We start from the raw sequence: 15,689 nt of genomic DNA, 5'->3' as shown, positions 1-15,689 counted from the left end.
GACTGGGCTGGTTTTCCTGTGTTCTGACCGCTGAGAAGCACCCCCCCACCCCAGTTCTGTGGGTGGCAGGAGTCAGTCAGAGTTCAAGTCAGGGCTGTACCAAGCCTGAGCCCTAACACGTGAAACAGGCCTCCTAGACCACAGAGTGCTGCTCACCAACACCTCAAATGCACGCAGGCCCGCCAAGACCCCGCGTATACACCGGCCTCCCGGGACCCCACACATAAGCGGTGGGGGGGGGGGGGGGTAGGTGGTGGTGGCTCTGAGTCCCAGCTCTGGGCACCAGTCTTCTTGGCCAGCTCTGGGTCTCCTACACATCTGTGCTCTTGCGGCTGGAGCTGGAGGCAGGACCGGGTTTGTTGGGGATCAGGGCGAAGCGTTGGGGTTCAGGGTGAGGCCCTACCTCGGGCCGGCCCACCCCCGCCTGGCCTCAGCCTCCCATACCGTATCTTTTCCCGGAGTGTCCGGTACTTGTCTTCCAGAACCTTGTTCTTTACCGACTGGGGGACATCGGGCACGAACCAGGCGGCAATGAGCTTGATGCACAAGGCCACGTGCTAGGCGTGGGGGGACGGGACAAGGGCTGAGCAGGCATTTTAGGGGCTGGGGGCCAGGGAGAAGGGCTGGAGAGAGCCGCCTCCGTTGTGGGGCCCCTCCCCCGGTTCTGGCCCACCTCAAACAGGATAAGGAAGACCAGGCGGATGGCCAGGAGGACCCAGAACTGCTCGGATAAGTTGTAGTCCTGAGCGTTGCGATAGTCCCGGTACCTGGTGGGGGGAAGCACCTGAGGTCAGGGGGCCGAGGGCAGGAATTCAGAGGCTGCTCATGGGGGCTGGGGGAATCCAGACCTGCACTCAGTCACGTTCTCTGAGCCCTCTATCCGGATGGGGTCCTGGAAGTCCTTGGTGTGGAACACGGACAGACTGTGGTTGATGTAACCTGTGAGGCAGCTGGGGGAGGGAGAGAAGGGCAGAGGCAGGTGTGGGCTGCAGAGCGTGGCCTCTTCTGGCTTCCAGGGTGCTTTCCTGGAGCTAATCCCTGTGTGGTGGGGGCTGTCAGGGTGGAGCACAGCACGAACCCCCTTCATTTCTCTGCGTGGGAGAGGGGCCTCTGGGGGTGACTGAAGGGACTCAGAGGGCCCCCCCCTGCCTTCCGTGGCAAAAACCGAGGGGAGCCTTCCGGAGGGAGACCCCTGCAAACCCCATCTGTAGGAGCAGTGGTCCCCTGTTCGGCCCTCTTCTGTGGAGCAGGCCCCAGAGGATCTGACTTTTGGGAGGGAGTCATTCTGGTGGTGGCTGCTCAGAAAACAGCTCCTGCTGGGACCTTAATTCCCCCATGGGGGTTCCTAGCAGATTGTCATGGGAGGGCAGGACCCCCCTCAGGCCCAGATTCATGACAACCACAGACAACACTGGCCACATCAAGCCCTTCCCCTGCGCTCCCCTAGGGCTGGGCTGTGGTTGGGCCAGTTTTCCCAGGCATCTCGGGACAGTTCGAGGCTCCCCTGGCGCCCCCTTACTCGACTGCAGGGTCGGCCCCCTTTCGGCACGGGCCGTAGTGGTACTTGTACACGACTCGGGGGATGAACTCCGACGTGAAGGCGATGACCATTCCGTTGGCAATGACCGCCAGCACGCCGATGGTCTCCAGCACCTGCAGCCAGGTCCCTGGGCCACAGCAGTGGGGTGAAGCAGTCTGCTTCCTCAAACCCTGACCCTCTGACACTGCCCGCCCCACCTCCACCCATGGTCCCCAAGGCTGGGAGCTTGGATGGTCATGGGGCCTTGTCACCTCTGCCCATGCCTCTGCTCGGTGGGCAGCATTCACTGACGAGGAAAACCTGGGCCGTGGTGGACATAGACCAGGAGGGGCTCAGGTCCCCCCTGGCCCCCATCTTCTGCCTGAACCCCTCAGCTGCCCCAAGCTTGCCCCACTCCCGGGTCAGAACACCTTAACCTGGGCCCTAGAGTGGGGCCTCTCCCCCCCCACCTCTCCCTCTGCCCACACCCAGCACCCAGTCCCCTCTGCTCTTCCCTGATACCTGGCCATCTCGGCAAGGACAGTCTGGGTGACGGAGGCCACCTCTTAGCCCCTGCCCCCAGCTGCTGGACCCCTCCCTCCCTCAGCTCCGGGCTCTCAGAGCCCAGCTCCTCTGCCTGGCCCCCCCCCCCCAAGCTGGATCCTCCTCTGGGAGGGAGGCAGGGGCCTGCGGGTGCACACCAGCCCCGCCTCTTCCCGGGGCCTGAGCACCACTCTCCAAGGCCAGCTCTCAGCCTAGGCAGAACCTGGGGAAGGGCTGGGGGGAGGGGCTTGGCTTGGGATCATTTCGAGGGCACCCCCTGGTCCCAGCACCCCTCGCCACCCCGCCCCTGGCTGGAACGTCCGTGCTCCTCGCCACCGAGTCGGGCCCCTGACCGATGTCCTTGGCCTTGCGGGGCACCAGGCGCCGCTGCAGCCTGACCATCTTGATGGCGTCCAGGCGGATCTCCACGAGGTTGCTGAAGAGCGCCAGCAGCGGGGCGAGCGGGAAGGCCGCCACGAAGATGGTCGTGAAGCCGTACTGGATCACTGGGGGGTGTGGAGATGTCCCCTTGTGCCGTGGGGCACGCCACCCGCCAGAACGCCCGCCCCCTCGGCCAGTCCCCCAGGACCTGCCCCTGAGACTCGCGGTCAGGCCCCCAACTCCACCCACCACGTACTCATCTCCATGAACTCGTCAAACAGGCTGAAGGTGTTGACCGGGTTCAGGAGGTAGTTGCGCCGCCAGTCCCTGAGCTCAGGGTCCTCGGACGCGTGGCCCAGCTTGACCCGTATTAAGCGACACTTGTGGGCCAGCCACCTGGGGGTGATGAGAACAAGTGGGGAACAGGGAGGGGAACTGGGGGCTGAGGACCCTTTGGGACTGCTGGCTCTGGGAGATGTGGAGATGGGGGGGCTCCCTGGGGTCGGGGGGGAAGCGGGAGGGCCCTAGGGAAGGAGGGAGGTCCTCACGGGCCCAGGTACTCCATGCAGTTGCTGAGTGTTTGTTTCAGACCCATGATAATGGCCATCTGCAGGAACAGGTCCATCATGCAGCCACTGAGATGGCACTGTGGGGGGATGGGGGGGTCAGGGGGTCAGGGGTGGGGAGTGGGAGATCAGGGGTGGGGATGGGAGGTCAGGTATGGGGAGGCAGGGCTGGGGGGGGCGGTGCTCAGGGACAGCATGACAAAGTGTACCGGACAGACTGACCTCCTCCAGCCTCCACAGCCCCGCCAGGCGCACAGACTTCCCAGGGTGACCATTGATCCTAGGAAGGACAGTTAGGCTAGAGGAGGGGCAGACCTTGCTTCTGACTGGGTGGGGGTGGGGGACCTGCCCACATCCAGACACATCCCTCCACACGCACTCACACACACACACAAGCAGCCCGGCCATCCCAGGCGCAGACAGGTGCTTGACAAGACCTGTTAGAAGTGGCCTCAGTTTCTCCCCATTGAAACCGTGCACACAGGATTACTTTGTGCTTAAAATCACCTCCTTTCCCTTACATGATAAAAAAAATACAAACTGCATTAAACCAAAAGTCAGGTTCCTGGCCAACGGTCAGGAAGACAGAGTCTCGCTCCTAGGGGGCTGGACCACTGCATACTGAGACCCCCATACTGTCTCTCCCCCACTGAGCTCCCAGCAACACTGACAAGCTTCCTTCTGCCACCAGGCAGGATGCAGGGACTGACAGAGCAGAAGCCCCTCGCGGGAGAGGTGTGGCCCAGAGCAAAGCCACTGGCACGCGCCTTTCTCACTGATGGACGGGGGCCAAGAACATCTAAGGAGGACATCTAAGGAGGCCGCTAACATCCAAATCGGAGACCATTAGGGAAAGAGTAAAAGAAATGTGGAAAGCATAGAAGGAATCGCAGAGCAGAAGGGGAAAAAAGAGGAAGCTCCTCAGACAAGAAAAGCCATGGGGTCAGGGGGCATGAGAAGGAGGCTGTGAAGGAACTGTCCAAAGGAGGGCCCTGAGGGGAAGTGCGTGTACAGAAGGAAAACATTCAATCGAAGGGTTGGGAAACAGTGCAAGAAGAACTCCCAGAAGCTGGAGCAAAAACGGGAGGAAAAAAAGCAAAAGCAATTAGGCGGTCCGTTCAGAAGGTCCCATTTCCAAACAAAAGGAATGGCGTCTGTGTCCAAAGACACAAGATGCATGAAAGCCACTCGCGACTGAAGGACCCGAGGCTCCGGGCCCAGCAAGTGTCTGGTCATTCCTGTCCATTTGACTGAGGTCGATTCTACAGGCCAAGCCTGCTGTGGTTGCCCACTCGGCAAAGACCCCTCAGGGAGCTGCGGTCCCGTAAGAGAGACTGCAGCAAAGAGGGCGTGGGGCCAGAGGGAAGGTGGGGAATGTGGGAGGACCAGGGCTCTGGGCGCAGGAGGGAAGGCGTGGACAAGCGGGCGGTAAGGCCGGCGTGCCGCCGGGGCATCTGAGGGGGAACGAGAGGCAGCCGGACCCGTGAGTCTGGACTTCAGGGAGAGATCTGTGCTGGAGACAGGAACGCGGGCCTCACTGATGTGTCTAGATGACGTCAGGTCATGAGGACAGATACCAGGGCGTTGGCATGTTTCGAGGCCGGGAGAAGAGGAGAAGTGGGCATCCAGGGAAGGGCCGGCAGGCCTGGGGAGGGGAGAGGCAGGAGCAGGGAGGCCCAGACATCGGGCGCACTGCTGAGAGCACTCCTGGAAAGGAATAGGGCAGGAGACTTGTGTGGAGGTGGAGATGATCCTGGACAGAGATCGCCGTGGACGAGGCAGAGGAGAGAGGCGAACCGCTCAAGCCCGTCCAGTGAAAACACCCACCAAGACAGTCTGCTGAGAGATTTCAGAAGCCAGCGTAGCCGAGGTTAGAGCAGGGAGAAGTCTGCCTCCAGCAGTAGGGGCCTCCGATTTCCTACGGACCCTTCCTCAGGAAGCCTGGGAAACCTGGGGTCCCACACGGCAGACCACAAGGGGCTCCCGGACCCAGCATGAGCACACACAGCCGCAAGGGGACGGGCAGGCCCCTAGGCGGGGGCATCTCCAAGGACGGCCCAGGTCTAGGCACCGCCTGATGTCTTTGAACGTACTTGGAGGAGTTGGTGTGGTTTGGGTTGGTTTTGTAAGTTCTGCTGGAGTTTGGAACCAATTGGCAACATGTTTGTGTCTTGTGCTATTTAAACACACAGAACAGGTGAAGCAATTATTTTTTTCAGGAGGGACAAAAAAGTGTATGTTGGTTGAACCGAAAACGTGTCCATTTTGCCAGAAGGAAAGGGAATGGGGGGTGCATGTGTGTTACACGGGATGCAGCTTTGTGAAGCTCAAACATTGGAGATGAGCCGAACGTCCACCAGCTGAACTGAGAAAACAAATTCCAGCACGTTCCACAAAGTAGCACTCATAGCGTGGTTTTAAAAATGAGGCCTCAGCATCCATGCGGATGTGGGAGGTGCCCATGGTATGTTTTCAGCGTAAAGAGAAGATAGGATTATTCACAGGAGACAGCAGTGTATGTCGACAGGTGTATATGCGTGGGTACTTCAATGTGTAAAAAGTTCTGGAAAGACCCACCGAACGGTTACAGGGTCACCTCGAGGGCAGGGAGCAGAGAGCCGGGGGTTCACCGTGGGCTCTTGCACGTGGTTTTACATTGGGCTCCAACTGCTCTGAGCACAAACCGTTTTAAAAATTAAGATGAGCAGGTATTTCCTTTAAAGGGGAAAGAGTCGGAGGCAGGCGGTGGGAGGGGCCGCCCCTACCTGCCCAGGATGAAGGCGATGTAGACGAGGGAGGAGAAGTGGGCAAAGAACTGCAGAGTGAAGAACTTGACGGTGAACTTGCTCTCGCGCTCTGAGAACGTCCTGGGCTTCTCTAGAACGAGACGGGGGCTGTCCCTCTCCCGTCCCCAACCTGTCCCTCTCCCGACAACTCAGAGACACCGCCAGCCCTCACCTGTCTGCCAGCTGTGAGAGGCGGCGGAGACACAGAGGATCCAGGGACCCAGGCTCCCAGCCCCGAAGGGTCCTGTCCCTCCCCCGCGCACCCCTCCCCCCAAGGCCAGAGAGGCGCCGGACGCCTCCTCTCTCACCGAAGTCACAGAGCTTGAGGGCCACACGCTTGTTGACCTGCAGGACGGGAGACCAGACGGCTCACTTGGGGCCTCGGTGGAGACCCCCGCCCCGCCCTCCCTCTGTCCGCCCCCCCTCCAGCCACCTTGGTCATGATGAGGATGGCCACGTAGTGGACCAGGGCCCCGGTCACCACCACGGCCGTGGTCACCTGCTCTTCCTGGAAGAGCAGGGCCGAGTTGAAGAGGGCGGCGGCCAGGACGCGATAGACCACCAGGACGTGGGCCATGCCGATCATGAGGCAGATCTGCGGGGAGGGTCCTCAGGAGGGCTGTCGCCGGCCCAGGTCTCCAGCCCCCCGGCAGGCCCCCCAGGAGTACCATCAAGAGACACAGAGTGAGGATGGCCGTGCTTCTCAGGTAGGAGTGCTGGTGTGGCCGGAGCTTGTAATCAGGGCAGTTAATGAGCTCAAGTGCCATTTCCTCCTGTGGAGGGAACGCAACGCTCGGTCGGGGGGCGGCCTGCCACACAGGGACACCCGCGTCCCACGCGCTGTGGGGGCCGCACGGGGCGCTGGAAAGAGCCCCGCACGGCCGGCCGCTCACCTGGTCCTCGTCCCACCCATACAGGTCCCAGTGCAGGACCACTCGGGCTCGTTGCCGCTTCCAGATCTCCAGGAAGACCGTGGCTGGGGGGGGGGGGGGGAGAGGGGGCAGGGCTGGGGTGGTGGCAGGGGGCGGGGAGTGGCCCCGGGGCTCAGGCCGCCCCCCCGCCGCCCTCCCAGCGCCCCAGCGACTCACCCCACAGAGCCATGAAGATGGCAAAGAGCACGGTGCCCTCGTTGTCGAAGAGGTGAGTGAGCTGGGGAGAGCGGCAGCCAGGCTGGGGACAGCCTTCCGTGGCCCGCCGCCCCCCACCCCACGGCTCTGCAGGGGCAGACCCTCCGCCCTGCTCGTGGGAGAGGATGGCCGGAGGGGACCCCCGGGTGGGGGGGAGCAGAACCCCCGGAGCCGCAAACCTTGGCAAACGTGCAGGTGTCCGAGAGCCGTTGGTACTTGCGGCCATGGTCCCCGCGAGGACACAGCAGGATGTCGTCCGCCTCACAGATCTCCTTGCTGAGGGCGCAGGGACGGGCTGGTGGCGGCTCTCCCCTGACTCGGGGAGGAGGGGTCCCTGAGGGGTCCTGTCCCCCCCCCCCCGCGCCCCAGGCCTCCCATCCCCACCTGATCTGACTGGCGTTGAACAGGGAGAAGCCGCTCAGGAAGATGACGAGGCCGGCCACCGCAGCGGGTACCAGCATGTATGTGTACCAGCCCAGCCAGGCGAAGTACAGGGCCACCTTCTCGCCAAAGTAGTCCCTGTGGGGAGGCTGCCCCGTCAGGCCGCCCCTCCCCACCCCCGGATGTGACCCCACAGGCCAGTGCCGGGGTCCAGGTGCCACATGGGGAGACCAGACTGCTGTGTCCCACCCAGGAGCACAGACACATCTGTCTGCCGTGGACACGGGCGTGTCTGGGATCTTGGGTGTGTCGGTGGGCACATGCATGTGTCTGTGGGGCCACGGGTGTGTCTGTGGGGACGCAGGTGATTTGTCTGAGGCAGTGTCACCTGATGTCATCAATCGGCTGCTTGTTGACCATGTTTCTCCACTGGGCCCATTTCTTCTTCAGGTCGTCCTCCCCCTGGGCACAGGTGACAGACAGCGAGGGCTCCCTGCCTCCGGTCCCGCCCTCAGGCCTTCTCCCAGCCCTGGCCCACCCCTCACCTTGTGCAGAGCGAATCTGGTCTCAAAGACCCCATTCTTCACCAAATCCTCTAACGTGTCTGGAGGTCACAGGAAGTGTCGGGTCAGAGGGGTGAGGGGGACCCTGCCCTGCTCTCCCCACATCGACACCCCTCCTGGGACGGGGGTGGGGCGCTGCACAGGCCACCTGCCCACCCCATCCTTACCACCAGCTGCTGTCTTGCTGTTCAGTACAAAGTTGACAATTCGGATTCTGGAACACAAGAGCTCCTCAGGGGACCCCACCCTCTGTCTGGCCGGGTCCCAGGCCCCTCTGTGTCCCTAGTGGAGCCTCCAGCCTGCCTGCCTTGATTGCCTGACCGGAGCCCAGAATCTAAGACTCACCTGGGAGCCCGACCCCCACCTCTTAAGTCCTCTGTGGCCTGTGCCCCACGGCTCCAGGATGGGGCTCTCTCAGGGTAGGCCCTCCCCTCCCAGGACCCCTCCCAGGGCTCAGGCCTGCACCGTTCCCTCCCAGATACTGGGCCTGGACCCCCCTCCCCCCGCCTCCAAGCACACCTCCCACCTGGAGCCCCCGCACATTCAGAGCACACTCTACGCCTTTACATGCACAAATCCCCCTCGCACCCCGTGAGCCATTTTGCATACAGGGAGACTGAGGCTCAGAGAGGCCTGTGCCAAGGCCAGGCAGGTGACAGAGGAGGGATATGAGGAGCGAGGGTAGAGTGGTGTGGAAGGTGGAGCCTCAGCAGGGGAAGGAGATGCTTGCAGAGAAGAGGCTGGGAGGCCTGGGAGGCTGAGGAGAGAGGTCCGGGGAGGCGCAGCTGGTCTGGAGAGGGGAGGTGGGGACCCACATCCCAGGTCGGGGGGGGGGGGTGGGGGGAGGGCTGGCTGGGAGGGTCCTCCCGGCCTGTCCAAATCCCGCCCTCCCTTCGGGGAACACACGTAACCTCCAGAACTCTCCTAGAAGCAAGAACTGAATTGTCCCTTATCACAGACAGACACGGACACCGAGTCACGGAGCCCGGCCCCTGGGACCTCTGACACGAGACCACGCCTGGAAGCCTGACCGGACCAGGGACACGGCGTTCTGGGCCAGCCTCTCACCTGGTGGTGGCTGGGATGGGGGCTGGCCTGGCAGGCTGCCCTCTGGCGGCAGGACCCTCAGGCTCCATGAGGAGTGTGCGGTACAGATCAAAGATCCTGCTGTCGGCTCGGACCCCGAAGAACACCTTCTCGCGGTCCTCCATCATCTGGGGGGCGGGAGGGCGCTTGGGGACCTCCGCTCCGCTTTGGAAACCATCCCCTTCGTCCTTTTTTGACACCGGCCTGTCCCTTCCACCTCAGGCACGAGGCCCCAGCCGTGTCTCCGGGCCCCCGGGACACACTTGTCCCCTGTGCCCCACACCAAGCCAGGCGCTCAGCCAGCACACCTTGTAATGGAAGCCCTTTGTCCTGAGCTCCTCCAGGAACCGTCGCTGCTGGCAGGCCTGCCTGGGGTTTCTCTGGGTGCGGCGGTCAGCCACGAGGACGTAATCCCACTGCTCGGAGGCCTCGGTCTGGAGGTAGGAGGCGCGAGGCTGGGGCCGGCACGGGGCCCGGGATGGGTGGGACCCATCTCCCCTCACCAGGGGACTCACCTCACCGGCGTTGATCTCCATCAGCGGGAGGCTGTCTCCTTCGGTCCCCACCAGGATCCGGAGGCTCTCCTCAGCCTGGGAGTAGAGGAGGGTGGGGCTCATTCCTGCGGGGAGAGCCCTCCCGGCCGGGGCGCCTCGGCACCGAGGGGCAGCACGGGGCAACACGTAAAGCAGGGGTGCAGGGAAACGAGAGGACGAGAGGGAAGCTGCAAGCGGGGCTGGGACCTCAAGGAGCAAGGATGGCCGGAGAGGCGTCGGGGCCTCCGGCAAAGGTCTGTTCAAAAACGGAAGCAAACAGCTCCTCAAATCCTTGAGAAAAGACAAGCAGCAGAGAGGGGTTTCGCAGAAGAGGAAGACACGGAACTCTCGACGGTCAGGGAAACACGGGTCAGGTCACCGGAGGCATCCCCTCTACCCACTGGGTTACGGGCGTTTCAGTGGCCCGACCGCGTCAAACAGATTCCCTGCGCACGAATTTGCGAAACAAAGCTGAACATCCTAGACTGTACAGCCGGGCGGGCCACCTACCCCTGAACAAGATGCTCCCGGTAGCATATTGCATACAGAAATTGTGGCGATAACCCGAGTTCCCACCAGCGGGTGGCTGGATGAAGTTATCCCGCACACGGTGGACAATCACGCAGCAGAGACGTGAACGGGCTGCGACACGCGGAGCCCTGGGGACCAACGTGACACGGCTCTGAGCTCAGTCAAAGTCGATGAGAAGCCCCAGAGGTACGTGCTGCAGGCACGTCCAGACGGACGGATCATAAGTCAGGGGCAGAACCTCAAGGAGGAGGCAGACGAGTCCACAGCCCCCGGGGCCCCTCCTGGGCCCCCCTTACTGTGGCGGCGTTTATGGACAGCACGGGGCCTTCTCTCTCCCTCCCTCGGTGCTCCCCCTTGTGAGTGTGCTCCAGCCTTCCCGGCTGAGAAAGGACACGTGGGAAGGGGAAGGAGAGGAGCCCAGCGGCGGCCCCCACCCTGCGTGATGAAGGTCTAGGTCACAGTGGTATGGGTTAGCTGTTAGGGACCCCCCCACCAAAACACGGAGTCCTGGGTCAGCTTGAGAAAACAGCAGACTTTCTCCAGAGCCTGAGCGGTGTCAAAGCCGGATGGCCAGGGACAAGGAGGGAGAGAGGGAACGTCACAGACGGGAGGTGCCCAAGGAGACGTGAGGATAAGTGCCACGTGGGATCCTGCAAGGACCCGGGAACAGGAAGGACGCAAGCAGGGCAGCTGGTGACATCGGAGTCCAGGTGCCCGTGTCGGGCTCTAGGTTCTGGCCAGATCCCCAGCCACGGGGCTGTGGCATCGGGGCAGGAGGGCGAGGGGCGCTGAGAAGCCTCGTGCTGTCTCTATACACCGCAGGAATCTTTGCAGAGGCGCTAAACGTGCACAGGTGGGGAGGGGGCGGGCTCAGGCCTCACTCCTCATGAGCAGACGGACAGCAGGCTGCGAGGCAGACCTGGGCCCTTTCGCCGCGGGGCCGGGCAGCCGAGGGAGTGGAGGTGCGGGAGGCGGGCGACGAGGGCAGACGGTCACAGTGGGTCCCAAGGGGGGAGCTCCAGGCTGAGATGTGGAGGGGACCTTGGCCTTGGAGCCCAGAGCCTGGGCTGCCAACCCTGTGCGCCCTCAGGCAAGACTGCCCACCTCTTCCGGCCTGGCTGCAGGACGCGCCCTGCACCCCAGTGTGGCGCTAAGCGTGCTTCCCAGGCGGCAGCTCTCCGGGGAGGCGCAGGGACCCTGCAGCGTCCCGGGGATGAGGGTGCGGGGGACGCCCTGGGGGCTGGGCCCACAGAGCACCCACCTCGCTCCTGCTGGGCTCTTGCCGTGGCCTCCTGCCAGCCCACCGCCCCTGCCGCCCTTCTCCTGGCTTACGAGCTCAGTGTGGGCCGTGGCTGTCTGGAACCACATCACACCCTCCTCTCTATCCTGCCCGCTGCCAGGCCTCCTTCCCCCTGCTGGTCCGCCCACCTCCTACCCCTTCCCTTCCACAACCACTTTCCACCCAGCTCAAGACCTGCCTCCTTCAGAAAGCCTCCCTGGACTGCTCCAGCCGGTCCGCCCTGAAGGGCTGTCAGGAAGAATGCAGGCTGCCCGGTCCCAGTTGAATCCGAGACAGACAACAGATGCTTTGTAGTATAAGTATGTCCCAGTTATTGCATGGGACACACTTATACCTAAAAAGAAAGTTTTCGTGTAAAATTCAATTTAACTGGGTATATCTGTTTTTTATTGGTTTCAAAACCTGCAACCCCACCCAGGCACACCAGGAACTACTAGCCCCAGGGTGGGACCCGGGTCGGCCCCACTCTCCCTGTGTCCATCTCAGAAGCCTGGGCTAACACAGACAACAAGCCTCTAGCGCTCGGATGTGGCTTACGGTGTCTGAAACTCCTGTCCCATCTTGGGCCAGAGGAGAAACCTGCCGTTCACAGAATTGCAGGGACGGGGAGAGCCCCTGGGCTGACGTGCCTCTGTCTCGGGGAAGAGAGTAAAGTCTCAACTGAATGGGAACAGGGACATCCAGGTCATCAGCCTCGGGTTCTGTGACTCGCCCACCACAGGCTCAGCAAGTGCCGTGTCGGACGATGACCCGTGCACCGACAGGACCTCATGTGCTTGACCTCAGACGCGGGAGGGGGCTCTCCCTGTCCACCCCCAACCCCGAACTGAGCGCCTCTGGCAGATCCTGCGAGGAGAGACCCCAGCTTCAGTGGGAAGAACAGGCAGGACAACCAGGGGTGGGAGATGGGACCCCAGGTGGTGAAGGGTTAGCACGGGGAAACCAGACTGGGCAGAACACGGGGGTCCGAGCAGGAGGATGGAGCCTGGGGAGGAGGGACTGTCCTAGAGGCACCTCAAAGCTCAGGCTTTTGGCGGGGGGCCCTTACTGAATCCCAGAAATGAGGCTGCTGGGCCTGGTACAGCTCCCGATTTGGACAGCACCTTCCCCTACCAGAGACATTGCACAGCTTTGGGACAGTTGCCCAGAGCAACTGGGAAAGGCTGACTCGGCCTCTTCTGGGGGCCTGGCGTGTGACCTGGACAGTGGGGAGTGATGCACCTAAGGTATCTGATTCCCGCCACTGGACAGAGACCCCCCCCCCCAGGTCACTGCCTGGTCACCCCCGACAATGGGCAGGCACCCACAGGAGCAGTCAGGTCAGGGTCCCCCCTTCCATTTGGCCGTCCTCCTCCCCACAGCCAGACAGGGACCAGGTTCTGAGAATCTGCTTCCCATGTACTCTGGGCTCACCATCCCTGAGGTCACTCGCTGGATGCAAGTCCCTTCTGTGGGCCACAGCCACAGCCACGGCCTCCAGGACGAGGCTGTCCATCGGTCCGTCTGTCCTCCGGGGTGACAGGCCTTCACACGTGGGGACTGGGCTTATGTGAAGTCGCCCCCACCTCCAGCAAGCTCCACCTCCAGGAAGCTGTGTGTGCCCATCAGGCCCCCAGGCCCCCAGGGCAGAGACAGGGGCTGTCCCTACATACTTGGCCTCGGCCATGTGCAGACCCCAGGCAAGTCCCTGCACAGATGAGGGGTGCAGGCTCGGAGACCCATATTGTTCTCCCTTTAGTCCTTCCAGCTTCCACCCCCGGCAAGCCGCACACCTAGTGGGCCAGGGCCCACGGCGTAACACGGGCCAGAGTGGCTCCAAACGAGGAAACTTCTGGAGACACCACAACTCCTGGGAGACATTCCCGCCCCGACAGCACAGGACACGAACAGTTAGAGTGGGGCAGTCCTTCCCAGTTTGGCCTCTAGGTCACCAGTGAGACTGAGGACACTGCTGTGCAGGTGGGACTGCCACCCAGCTCCTGATCAGGTGGGCCACATGGAGCACGCACGGGTGACACCCCAGCTGCACAAGGAATACGTTTGGACCGCCCCTCACTCTCCGTGGCACATCTCACCCTGGGGTCACAGCACACCTCTGCCCGGGCCCCATGGGCATCCTGGACTTTCATCATCCAGCAGGGGACCCTCCTGCCCCCACTGAAGCGTACAAGCACAGAGAAGCCCACCCTCGCTTACTCAGCCCAGACGCCCTGGGTCCACCCTTCCTGAGCGAATCTCCCCACACCTGCTTCTCTCTTCAACTTCTGAAGCCAGTCATCTGCAACCCCCAGCCCCCCTCCACCTCCTCAGCTGTCCGTCTGTCTTCTGTCAGTTCCTCGTCGCATGTGTCCATCCACCCATCCCCAGACCCTTTATGATGGAGCCTGCTACAGAGCAGGCTTGAGGGTGATGGGCGGTGTAAGTAGACACGGGGGCCTGGAGAGGCGGCCCGGAGCTTGGCCTTGTAGGGCAACAGGCTGGCAGGAGGCAAAAAAGGAGGGGCAGCGTTCCTGGGAGAGGGAAACATGTAGGGACAGGCCCTGAGGGGCAGCATGCAATCAGTGTCCGCGGACTTGGTACTCAGGACCTCCCAGGGACTCAGTACTCAGCACCTCCCAGGGACTCAGTACTCAGCACCTCCAAGGACTTGGTACTCAGTACCTCCCAGAGACTCAGTGCTCAGCATCAACAAGGACTTGGTAGTTAGTACTCCCAGGGACTCAGAACTCAGCACTTGAGCTTGGCAGAAGCATAAAGAGCAAGAAGGGAGCTGCCAGGAAGTGAGGCTGGGGGTTGGCAGAAGAGGGACTATGGAAGCTGCTCAGGCCGCTGGGGCCATGGGGAGCCACGGACGGGATTGGAGTGGAAGGGTGTGTTCAGATCCCGCTCGTGGCTGGGGCCACCAAGTCCTCCCTGCCGTCTGCATCTGCGTACGTCCCTTTCAAGGCACTGATTCTCGAGCCTAAGCCAAACCCCGTGCCACCTCCCCACCCGCCCCTGGGCAGCCCCGAGTGTCTCCCTCACCCCAGCTTGGGACTGGCATGAGGGGAAAGGGCTGGCGGAGGAAGCTGGGGTCAGGCTAAGGTGTGCCCGTGTGCTAGCCTGAGCAGCCAGGTGCCAGAGTTGGCTCTGGAAGGGCCGAGGAGGCCCTGGGCAAAGGTGGGGCGGGAGGCCGCCTGCTTGGCCCACACCTGGCAGAGCCCCAGGGAGGCTGAGTGGGAGGCTAGTTTCGCTCTCATCCTCGGCATGGCTCTCCTCCCAGAGCTACCCAGTCGTTGGCCCGGGCCCGGATGACCTTCCCTGGCAGAGGGGAGAAACGATGTCTTCCCAGGATGTTTTCCTGCCCACCTCCCTGGGACTCCCACAGCCTCCTACTCTGCCTCCCAGAGTCAGAGTCCAACATCCCCCAGCCGGCCACCAACGCGCCTGGGGCAGGACTCCCAGGGAGCAGAGGGCCCGGTCGGCCACCCTGGGGCTCCCCAACCCCAGGTCAGCCCACCCTGGAGGCCAGAGCCCCCTCTCCCTCTGCAGGGCAGAGCTGCAAAGTCTAGAGATGGACAAGCTCTCCTCTTGTAGGCCCTACGTATGCACTAAAGGCCTGGCCCTGGGGTCCCCAGAATCCCTGGCTGGGCAGGAGGAAATCTGCCCTCTGTCCTGCTCCAACCCCCAGCCAACCCAGGGGCTCCGTCTGAGCTCTGGCCACCCTCACCTCAGCCTTGAGGGCTCCAGGGAACCTCCACGGGCACTTTCCAGGCGAGGCTGGCAGGGCTGGCTGGAGGGGCCCACGGGGTGGGCGTGGCCTGGCCACAAGCATGGACCCCGCCCAGCCCGACTCACCTGCATGCTGGTCCCAGAGCCTGGCGAGGGGCTAGCGATCGATCACGGTGCCCGCAGAGCTGGACCGGAGTGTGGCAGCAAGGCAGCTGGGCGCGTCCTACCTGACTTCCGCGTGGGACTCACCCCTCCCTCCTTCTTCCTCCTTCTCCTGGCTGATCCTTCTGCTGCCACTCCTGTGCTGGAAGGCACACCCCTCCCTGTGTGTGTGTGTGTGTGGGGGGGGTGTTGACACCTTCCTGAGGACCTGGTCAGGTGGGGACCCCTCCCCCGACCTGAGGGCATTGCGCTCACCTGCAGGGGGGTTCCCCTATAAGATGAGTTAGATTGGCACCTCCCTCCTGGGGTACAGCATGAGTGGAGCGCATGAGCACGCCCCACTATCCCAGGGTTCACTCTTCCAGATCCCAGGACACACTTCCCCCAGCCCCCTGCCCCCAGAGCATCCAGCCCTTGACTCCCACTCCCCAAGTCCAGTGTTTGTTCCCTTAGAGGAAAATTGGGCAGGAAGGATTGAAGATGAAGAAGAAACTGTTGCC

At 62.6% G+C, this 15,689-nt stretch overlaps 1 protein-coding gene and 1 long non-coding RNA gene across 3 annotated transcripts; one reads left to right on the top strand and one right to left on the bottom strand.

The window, feature by feature from the left end:
* Positions 1–221: 221 nt before the first annotated feature.
* On the bottom strand, positions 222–15,281 carry ANO9 (anoctamin 9). Of its 2 annotated transcripts, XM_019812902.3 has the most exons (25): positions 15,154–15,281; positions 14,508–14,616; positions 9,468–9,542; positions 9,261–9,386; positions 8,935–9,080; positions 8,034–8,080; positions 7,849–7,907; positions 7,692–7,765; positions 7,307–7,441; positions 7,102–7,198; positions 6,884–6,944; positions 6,689–6,771; positions 6,464–6,568; positions 6,229–6,390; positions 6,104–6,140; positions 5,775–5,886; positions 3,232–3,289; positions 2,992–3,089; positions 2,700–2,839; positions 2,416–2,568; positions 1,520–1,667; positions 849–950; positions 674–767; positions 445–557; positions 222–338 (listed from the first exon to the last, which is right to left on the bottom strand). In XM_019812902.3, exons 2-25 carry the CDS (start codon positions 14,562–14,564, stop codon positions 311–313), a joined length of 2,310 nt encoding a protein of 769 aa, XP_019668461.2. In that variant the 5' UTR covers positions 14,565–14,616; positions 15,154–15,281; the 3' UTR covers positions 222–310. The 2 variants fall into 2 exon arrangements, with proteins under 2 accessions (XP_019668461.2, XP_019668462.2); XM_019812903.3 differs by lacking the exon at positions 14,508–14,616 and having other exon boundaries at positions 15,154–15,274.
* LOC123380688 lies at positions 7,292–11,680 on the top strand. The gene is made up of 2 exons (XR_006586762.1): positions 7,292–7,383; positions 7,754–11,680. It is a non-coding gene; the product is annotated as an uncharacterized LOC123380688 (long non-coding RNA).
* Positions 15,282–15,689: the final 408 nt, after the last annotated feature.

This window comes from Felis catus, chromosome D1, assembly GCF_018350175.1.
Source record: "Felis catus isolate Fca126 chromosome D1, F.catus_Fca126_mat1.0, whole genome shotgun sequence".
NCBI lineage: Eukaryota > Metazoa > Chordata > Mammalia > Carnivora > Felidae > Felis > Felis catus.
This window is presented reverse-complemented; position numbering and strand designations above follow the sequence as displayed.